At 36.5% G+C, this 10,777-nt stretch overlaps 1 protein-coding gene across 1 annotated transcript; it reads left to right on the top strand.

The window, feature by feature from the left end:
- The first annotated feature begins 422 nt into the window (after window positions 1-422).
- On the top strand, window positions 423-9,504 carry SHLD2 (shieldin complex subunit 2). Its single transcript, XM_053983753.1, has 8 exons — window positions 423-1,935; window positions 2,467-2,574; window positions 3,332-3,526; window positions 4,384-4,518; window positions 5,489-5,695; window positions 6,554-6,788; window positions 8,388-8,503; window positions 9,071-9,504. Exons 1-8 carry the CDS (start codon window positions 423-425, stop codon window positions 9,241-9,243), a joined length of 2,682 nt encoding a protein of 893 aa, XP_053839728.1. The 3' UTR covers window positions 9,244-9,504.
- Window positions 9,505-10,777: the final 1,273 nt, after the last annotated feature.

Raw genomic sequence — 10,777 nt, 5'->3', positions numbered from 1 at the left:
AGATGAGCTAAAATCAAGTACTGAATAGTGAAGTCACATTTGACTGTTTAATTAGCAATAGTAAATGAAGACAAATAGGTCCATAATTTAACTTAATTTTAACTTCACTATAATGTGTTTCCATGTATCAGAATCAGAAACTAGGTGTTGCTGTAAATTTATTTTTCTGTGCAAATTTGACAGAAATAAATGCTAAGTGTTTCTAAAATAATTTCCCTTTTTTAGATTTTGTACCTCTATTTTTATGGGCTTTAAGTAGTTAAGTAGTGCATTTACCAATTAAACTATGAAATACTCCCATGAATTTTAGGTGTTTTTAAAATTGTAAAGAAAAAGTAAAATCCTTTTTTTTTTTAATATTTATTATTGTCCTTATTGCACAAACCACATTATTTAAAGTCAAACTTACACAGCAGTCAAAAATGTCAAAAAGACCTCAAATTCACATTTTTGTGGGAGCACCCACTATTCCGAGCCCACTGGAGGGGTTGGAGCAAAGCTCAGCCCCTAGGGGTGAGAAATGGAGGGAGCTGCACTTGCGCGGGCTGTGTGAGAGCCACGCGTTTGTTTCGGGAAAGCTCCAGGGTGCTGCTGCCCCCTCGGTGCCCCAGGCAGAAAGCTCCACAGCCACAGGAGTCCCTGCCAGTGGGGACAGTGCTCAGCAGGGCAGGGTCATGGCAAAAGAAGGAAAAGATTTGCCATCTCCTGCCCCTGTGGCACTACCTGGTACCAGCACACCTAAAAAGTGCACAGGTTTAACTTGCTCTGATTGTCAAGAATCCAAAGATAGATTTACACCTGCAGATGTAAATCAGGCTGCAGATCAACACCTGCCCCAGGGCTGTGCAGAATCAGCTGGACTGGAGAAACCATCAGGTGCCTGCTGCCCAGAGCTCACTGAGTTTAGACAAGCCCATCCTTCAGAAGTTAACAGCTCTGACATTTCTGCTTTGGTTGCCAGCACTGAGCAGGTCAGCATCCATCTGCAGTCTGTGGGACTTCAGGCAGCTCACAGAAGTGAGCATCATGAACATCTAAGTCAGTGTATGGATATGTTTTTCCAAAAAGGTCAGGAGTCCAAACCAAAAGAACCAAATGACTGTGCAGATTTTGCAGTGTCAGCAGACACTGAATTTCGTAGTGTGGTGACTTTGAGTCAGGTGGCTGTTTTTGCACAGAATGAGATGCAGGAAAGTATTGTAAAACTGTCAGAAATAGAAGCAGGCAAAAAAGCTGAAGAAGGACAGTATGATCACATCCAATGTGATTCTGGTGTTGGAACATGTACTACTAATGTGACTGAAAATGAATATGAGGAAGAGGATGCAAGTTCTCTTGAACTTTTCAGTTCTGAGGATGATGGGGAAAATGTTTCGATTAAAGCTACAAAACAGGAAGAAAGTGCCCAGGAAAATGCAAAGAAGTATCAAGAACTTAATGTTTCTCCTGAGCAACTTGTAAATGAAATCCATATTGAGCCATTGAGCTCTGGAATGCTGTGCTCTCAAGAGAACTGTTCTCACAAGAACTCTGCTAAAAGACCCCGCAAACATGAAGGTTCCTTTCAACTTCCTCACTCAGCATTTAAAAGACAGCTGACATCCAAGAGAGCTAAACTGAATTCTTCTCCACCTGGTTCTGGGGTGAGAGTGGATCCAGACAGGATGGCAGAGTTCAAGAAACTCCAAAAGAAACTATCACTGCTTAAGAATTGCTGCAGCAAAAATCAAAAGTACAATATTTTGGTCGCAGTTGTACATCCTTGTCATATCAAAGAAATACAGAAGAAGAATAAACCAAAATCTTCATGTAACGTTCCTGTAGCAACAATTGTTGTTATTGACCAGTCAGAAATTGAGAGGAAGGTGGTGCTGTGGCGTGGTGCTGCATTTTGGTCTCTCACTGTGTTTCCTGGGGATATTGTACTGCTTACAGGTGAGAGGTCTTTTGGTTGCCTTTTAAAAATATGGATCTTAAGAATGCCTGTTTAAAGCAGAAGAATTTGGAACAAGTAATTTGGAACTATGGCTAAGCATTTGTAAGTTGCTTTCTTACATCACTTGCATCATTTGAATTCTCAGTCATCCTGCCAGTGGAACATTGACTATTCCATGGAAGTTTGCCCTCAGACACAGCCATGGAGAGTCAGGATATTCTGTAAGGTGTCAGTGTTTTAAAACAGTTGTTCCTGAAAAGTACAAGTGCTACTACAAACCAGACCTAAGCAGTGTCTGCTAGGAGACTAATAATTAAAATTGAAGAATTACATCAAACCAGTGAGAAAATTTTACTACCTCTTTGTAAATGGTGTTGGTAGATGAAAAAAAAATTCACTGTGTTTCCAAGTGATCTCTTTCAAACCCTGTGCCTTACACATCTGTATGTAAGATGGTTATATAGTCAAGAAAAATGATACACTTCAATATTGTTGACACGTGAGTTGATAAAGTTGTTCTTTTCTTGCAGATATAATAATGTGTGAGAATCCTTGGTGTGGAGAGGTCATGCTTCAGTCAACATTTACCAGTCAGTTACTGAATCTGGGGAACTGCTCAGCTCTCAATACAGAAGAATGTAAGATTGTAGTGCATAAGTTGCCATGAAAATCACAGTAAAAGAGCTATTTTCCATTTTGCTGGCAATGCCTCACACATGGGATAAAATGGAAATGTGTGCAACTGGGAGGTACAAAACACAATAGAAAAATATGACAGAACACCCGAGCACAAGATGTGGACATGACATCAGATAGGCATATGGAGATCATGATAAAGTTTGGTGGCTACCACTCTGAACTCTAAAAAAACAAGTTCAGTTTAGGAAAGAGCAGTTATCCCAGGACGTGCCCATGTGATGTCTGAGATTGCATGAAGATTAAATATTTTACAAAATGGAGTAAGTAGATCATTCAGGGAAAGTGATTAATTGTAGGCCATGGAGGGTTGGAGACTGAAGGGAAAAAATACTGTGGAAGTATCACTATATTGTTCTTACTGTCTTTGTAATGTCCACTATTGTGATGCCAGCCCTTAAGGCAGATTCTGAGGTCAATGATCAAGAACATCTTTCTTCTTACCAAGCTATGATACAAGATTTTTTTTTTTTGTGCATTTTAAAGTGTTGTACTTAACTTAATTTTATCTGCCTTTTCTTGATGCTACCCTGAAGTACAGTTTAATTTCAAATCAAGTGTTATATATCCCAGGAATTTCTTACCTTAAAATTATTCTAAAACTTCTGATTTTTTTTCAATGTAAACATGTTGCAAGTCATAAGTTTTATACTTCTAAGCATAAAAACAAAATGTGACTTTGCCTTTTTTCCATATAAGTTTATCCTCTAGTGGATGCTGGTGTTCTCCATGGCTTATTGGCATACATATCATCAGAATTTCCACACTTCAGAGACATTCCACAAAGACAAGTTCAGAGACTGGATGATGTTCGGTATGTGCAGCTAGATCAGCTCCAGCCAAATACTTTGGTGCACTCAATCCTGAAAATTAACAATATTTCTGTGTTAACAGGTAAGTTCATGCACTGGACTTCACCTTCTGCAATAGAAACTTAAATAGTGGAACTTAAATAGTAATTTTGCAAGGCAAAGTGTTTCTCACTGCTTGATTTCAAGCTTTGCACAAAAATTTGATCACATTGCACTGTCATTTTGAACTAGTAAGATACAAATTTCTACCCACATCATCAATAGCATGTTTATTAGCTTTAAATGCAGAATTAAGATAGAACTCTTGATAATTTGCTCTAGTATGTAAATCTTGGAACTAGATATTAGTTATATATTGCATCCAGGTGTTCTTGTTGAAAAATTATTTTTGAAAAATGCTGTAGTTTTAGTGTGGAACTGAAACAAAGATGCAATGTCCTGGATAAGAGCTGTGTAGAGATTTGTATGTACTGTTACTAATAGTTTTAGTTTGCCTTGTACACCTTGTGCCTATAGTTTTCTTTTATGTGAAAACTTCTAGAGAAATGTTTCTTCCACTATTCTACAGAAGTTATGGGAACTTCAAATTACAACATTTGCTGAGAGATTGAGTACAATTTCATTCTACTCAATACAAGTCAGGATGAATGAGAGATGAAAGATGCTCAGATACCTCTCGCTTCAAAGGGAGTTGTCCAATTAGACCAAATTTGGATAAAAGTTAATTAATATACTTGATGCACTCCCTCAAACTAGATTCCTGTTCCAGAGGAAAGCAGGTTATTTTCTGTCCAGAAGAAATTGTAAGTGTATTCTTTGCTTTTAATTGTAGCATAAAATGTGATAGCACCATGATTTCACTGTAATACTGAGGCACGTGGGGTTTGTGTGCTTAAATGCTTTTTACTGTAGAACTAATGTAATTTCAATTTTTTTCAGAATCTGTATACAGCTACAGAGGTGGCAGCCAAAGAAAAATTATTCTAACAGTAGAACAGAACAGAAATCAATGCTATAGGATGGTTCTGTGGGGAGCAGGGGCTGCTTGGTACCCCCAGCTTCAGCAGAAAAAAGGTAAGGTCCTTGTACCTGTTGGTAGGTCTAAAAGGATTTTTATCATGCTGTTAGTGCCTTTTAAGTATTCAGCTGGTAACATTTATCCATTCAATCTTTAAATACTCCCTTTGGAGGGGTAATGTATTGTGTGCTAATTCTAACATAACTCCTCAGTTTAGAAGCAGTGCCATCAGCAACAGAATTTGAATGCACTTCAGAAGACTGAGAAGGCATAAATATTTAAAAACTTGAATCTATCTACAAGATGCAGTTACTTGTATAGTGCCTGGTTATGTAACTATAAAAAAATCCATGAGTGTTAACTGTGTTACCAGTTTTGCTGGGTCTCCCTTATCATTATCTGGTTTAGCATGAATTGCTGGGTTTTTCCTACTGCTTTTTTCATTTTCTGCTTTCCACTTTCCTCGTGTCAGGCTTTATATCCTGATGGTCTTGAGATCAAATCCAACTGTAACTGATAAAAGCATCACTTGCAAGAATTACATAGACTGTGTTTCAGCAGTGACTACTACCAAACTTTGGTTTATTCCTAGTCTTGTTCTTTTAAGAAAAGCTAAACTAGTTTTATGTTAAATTGATAATTGTGGAGATAGAAGATTAAAAAACAGGGACATGTTAAAAAATGGAAGTTGATTAATAACATGAAGATTTTTTTCTCTGAGACATTGCTAGCATTAGAGCTGACAGCAAATTTCAGAGCTGATTTGTTTTTCAAAAGGCTGAGTTGTCTTGACAGCTGAATTTGGTAGGGATGAAATGAAATTTCTGTTACGGGACAACTCATGCAAAGTTTATAGGGAAAGGAAAAACCTTACATGTCATCACAGTTAAAAGGAAGTTGCCAGAGCTGACCATATGAGAATGTTTTCTGATTTGTTTCTAAATCTTGTAAGTGACCTTGGCTTTCTGTAAATTAACCATGGTATAGAAAGTAAACTCTTCTGCTTTTTGCTTTTTTGTTCTGTAGACCACATATGGGACTTCAAATACCTTTTGGTCCAATGTAGTTCTGTCTCAGGTGACTTGGAACTGCACACCACTCCATGGTCATCCTGTGAGTGCTTGTTTGATGATGACAAAAGGGCAGTTGAATTTAAAGAAAAGTTTCAGAAAAGTCAAACATCCCTCATGGAGTTGACAAGGCTCTCGGCACACCTGGAAGAAAAATGCTCAGGTAAATGTTATCCATGGCTCTGTAATGTCTGCTGTGTAAGTAGGCAAAATAGATGCTGTCTTGATGAAGTAAGAGGATTGTTTTTTTAAGGTAGCCCAGGTCTGGTTCTGAATTTATTCTGGAGGCTGCTGCCCTGTACTTGGCCAAACTGAATGCAGCCTTCATCCCATGAGCCCAGCGGAGAGATTGGTGTGGTGGGTGGTGCCATGCAAAGGCAGCTTTGGAACACAGAGGGAAATGCTGACTTTTGTTGTCCACACCAGCCAGTCCAGTAATGATGTGACTAATTACTGAGAGTTTACCAGTGTTTCTCAAAAACTGGAACTCTCTAAAGCAAGGGTAAAACAGCTGCTGCTATTCAAAACTTCTTACAAAAGGACAAAGAAGACATTTTACACAGTCATACTCTCCTAGATAAACCTAGGAGATTGCTATGGGTACTGTTAAATTCTAGGAAGTGATTAAAGTTGTTCTTGCAGCATTTAGCTCTAGTTTAATGCTACAAAGAGTGAAAAGCTAAGTTGTTAAAGCTATGCTTTTAAGTGTCTTTGAAACAGTGGCAAGAAAATCACTTGGAAATTCTTCACACAATTTTGATCTCTTATTCAGGCACCTTCTAGAGTGGCATCTACTAATACAGTACCTGAAAATGTAGTACTTTTATACATTTTTAAATAATATTTAGCCACCAGGATTTTTCACTGAATAAAATATCTCTAAAAATTTGAGCATGTGTTAACAAAGGCTTAAAAACCGAGAAAGTTCTTGATAGCAGTTTTGGTTTCTAATCAGCTATAGCCATTGATTTTGCTTTCAGTTCTAAATAAAGCTTAATTCATTTCTGAATTGTTTTTGTAGGAGTGGTTCAAGTGAAAGCCCGTATCTTGGAATTGAAGTTTACCATTTCCACTGGTCAGTACAAGCAACTCATCTTCTCTGCTGACACTTCACTAGAATGTGTTTTGGCTTCTCTGCCTATGATTACGTATTCAGGTTGTGCTAAATGTGGTTTGGAACTACAGCCAGATGAGAACATGATCTACAAGCAATGTATTAGATGTCTGCCATACAGCAAAGTAAAAAAATTCTACAGGTAAACAAAATAGAGCTAAAGTAGTGTGTATTATTAGGGAGGTAAACTTTCTCCATTTTCATTTCCCCCATATCTAAAATTCTTTAAGGTGTGGTTAGCAATCCCTGTCTCTCTAAAGAATTTTCAAGTTATTATTCTTGAATTGCTGTATTATATTGTCATTAGTTATACATGCTATTCTTAGCTTAAGTCTAACTTTTTAATTTCTTTGAATACTATATCATGCAGGAATGATCTTTACCCAGTACCGTGTCAGATAAAGCTAAGATGGAGTAGAAGCTTGAGGACTAAAGGAAAACTCCTTGAGAATCATGTTCCAGCCTAAATCTGAAATCACATGAATGCAGAACCATGTTTTTAAACTGATTAGTCAGTTTCAGCTGTGCAGAAATAATATTGACAAATGTTTTCAATAAAGATTCTCGGAGAGCAGAGATAGTGAGCTATCACCAGATGGCACTGTGAGACACATATTCACACTTAGAGAAAATAAACTAAGTGGATCCAGTTAATGTAGGTACATCTTTATTAACTAATTGTTTAATTCTCAATTTATCTTGGGCTTTTGAAATGTAATTATCATTGTGACTAGAAAGACATGTAGCTAGAGAATGTTTGAGACAACCACGGACGTGATAGAATTCTAGAATATGTAAATTTTCTATGTAATTTTTTTCTCAAATTCTTTCTAAACTCTTTCATAATGAGCTTAAAGAATCATTGACTTAAATACTATTACTTAATGAACTATGACTTAAATATCCTATTTATCTAACCAGGTAGTGACTTAGTATTTTTCCTCTAAGCAAAATAGTCTTGCATCTTTATGTGCTACTTGTTTTCCTGTGAGGGAGGATTAAGTGCAAAGAGGTTTATTCCTTAACTGAAAAGGTTCTGCCAGTCTTTCATAAGACTATAAAATCTCAGTGGGCATGAAGGACCTCAATTTGCTCCTGCACAAAAGATGGGAGAAAAATGATAAGGATTTCCAGTGTTTGTATTCTCAGCATGGGAACACATCCAGATGTAGAATTTACATGTCCATTTTTTTCAGAGAAAAGCCTGACATTTTTGCACTGAAATTTTCTTCTGATCTATTTAGTAAGAATGCCTCACTTTGGGAGTATTTCCAAATAGGGATTTTTATTTGTTCAGTGGTTTGTGAAAACATTTGGTATTTGTTACAGTACAAGAGCTATACCTTGGTATTATGTGGCTATAAAGTGATGTATTAAGACAGATAATATGGGGTGATGTTGATACAGATAGTACAATTCCAAGTGATACACCTAAGCTTATGTCCCCACTTTGCATTTCCACCACCTCCTCTGTGGGCAATCCTGACCATCCTAACAGTGAAAATTTTCCTTCTAATGTCTGAGTGTCCTGTCTCAGTTTAAGGCTATTTCCTTATTTATTGCTCAAACTGATTCCAGTGCTACAGATTTGACACATGAGTACATAGAGATGTTATCATTTTTCTATTTCTTGGTATTATGTTGCAGAGTAAGATTAAATTGTAGTGCTTTCTAAAATTTTGCTTCAATAGAAAACAAACCATAGTAGCTGAATGTCATGAAACTTTATTTTCTGATTTAGACCTGCTTTGATGACAGTAGAAGATGAAGGATATGAAATTTATGTCCATGTGGTGTCTGAGTTGGTGGAAAAAATCTTCCTCAATATTCCTGCAGACTGGCTGAAGAGATTAGTAGGTACTGATTCATGAATTACTTGTGATAGAAACAGGCAGCAAAGTTCACAATGGAAGCAAAATTTTTAATCATTGACAGTTTAAAAAAACCCTAAGCAACCAACATCAAAGAAATATTTCAGTGGCTGTCTGACAAAATCAGAATTTCAGAGGAGAGGTTGCAACAACAGGAGGTGAGATGATGTGACTACCTATTATATAACTAAGTAGTTGTAGTTATATACCTAAATATTCAATAACAAAATAGATTCCTTATGTGTGAAATAGAATGTCTTAGGAGGTTTTAGAAGGAGCTGGCATGCTTTCATGATATGAAACACTGAGATGTGTTTCAGACAAGCTTCACTTGATACATCCTGTTTGACTTGAGGTGTTTTATGTGATTCACAGGTGTTAACAGTTTAATGAGAAACAGTTTTTAAAAAGTAATTAAAAATAAAAGCTAATTTTCTGTTCAGATGTTGAACTTCACTTCCAGTAATTCAATGGAGCTTCATGGAGGTAGAACTTGAATGTTAGGTGGTATTGTGAAAATCAAGTGTAAATTGAATTGTTTTGTGTTTTGCAGTGCCCTCTTCAGATATAACCTACAGCACAATAGTAGCAGATCTGTGTCATTCACTGCTGGCAGATACAGAAGCATCCTATTTGCTGGAAATCAGAAGCCATTTCGTGCTAGATGAGAACAGCTATCCTTTGCAAAAGGACTTCCATCTGCTGAATTTTCATCCTGATCTTTGACCTCTGCACTAACTGAGTAACAAAGACCATAAGGACACACAGATGGGAAGCAGAAGAAAAGTTACTTAGCTGAAGGAAGCAAATCTCTTTAAAAAATTATAATAAAGGATTTTGGTTTTAACTTATGAAAAAAGCAAAACCATCAAGAGGACCGGTATGGAATACCTGCTAATAGTATATACTGCTGGAGTATAACTGATGAATTTTCGTAAAATATATTTTTATACATGCATTTTTGTGTTAATAATTATATTAATAAACTCCAACAATTTCTTCTGTATCTGTTTTCCTTTTTCTCCGCAGAAAAGTTCACAGCTATTGTGAGAAAATGAATTTTCCTGAGACCTGGCATATTAGAGGAAGACAGAGAGAATTCAGTAATATTTTAGTTACACAACTTTTGTTTGTCTTATCCCATATGCTATCTGTAGCTTGCTGATTTTGTTTTGCTGTTGTGGTTACTTTCCTTCTTTTAACAGCAGAATTTTTTCCATTTACCCTCAGCATTTTTGCTGCTCTTTTCCCTTGTAAAACAGAACTGTCTTGTAATCATTCTACCTCCTTCAGCTCAAGGTAAGTCTCAAGCACAAGATCAGATGGATGTTATATAAAAGGCAGTAGGTAAAAAAAAATTGCTTGACAGTTAAAAATATTGTATTAGAACTCCTTATTTGATGATGTTTCTTGCTTTGAAATAACTCTTGTTCAGGTAGAGTCAAAAAGGGCCTTTCTCATTTGCTTCACTTGGATGAAGTCATGAGTCATCCAAGTACATTGGTAAGTGCATTAGAATTTGTTTCTTCACAATTTAGCTGAAATTACTGAGCACACAAGCTGGAAGTATTGTTACTTTAATGGATAAGAAGAAAAGAGTACCATACTGTACACAAGTCAGACAGGTGACTTGCCACCTTAGGGGTATTTGTTAACAGACACTGTGCATTGCATGCATCTTATGCACAAGCTCATCAACCAACTGTCTGAAATACTACTAACTGCTTACTTTTAAGATCCTTAATGGTATGGTTGAAATAATGAAATACAAAATTTATTTGGTAAAATCACTTTATTCTAGTAATATGTAAACTGTATGATAACTGAGTAGTTTTTCTCCCCAGAACAAACACAATAATTTTGCTTATCAGATTGGTTTGCAGTAGTTTTGTGGGGCTGAAAATTGAATCCAGCTCTTTGGGGTTGAGTTGCTGGTATTACTCCTTTAGCAAAGATACAACGAGGGTAGAGCACTTAGTCAAATTCGGTTTCATGTAATGAGTTTAGGCTCATTTTGTATCCAGTGGTGTAATTAGCAAGACAGACTGAGGGTACTATGTAACATACCAGATGGTGGATCAGGGAGCTCCGTTATCTTACAATTCCTCTGTGGTATCTTCTCATTCATAACATTTCCTTTAGGTAATAACAATATTATCAAAATGGAAAGTGGTTTCATCTCCCCAGAGAAACCTAATATTTTTAAGATTTTGTATTAATTAATATTGTATCCTGTTTGAAAGGAAGTTGGTTTGATTTC

The sequence above is a fragment of the Vidua macroura genome, chromosome 8 (genome assembly GCF_024509145.1).
Source record: "Vidua macroura isolate BioBank_ID:100142 chromosome 8, ASM2450914v1, whole genome shotgun sequence".
Lineage (NCBI taxonomy): Eukaryota > Metazoa > Chordata > Aves > Passeriformes > Viduidae > Vidua > Vidua macroura.
This window is presented reverse-complemented; position numbering and strand designations above follow the sequence as displayed.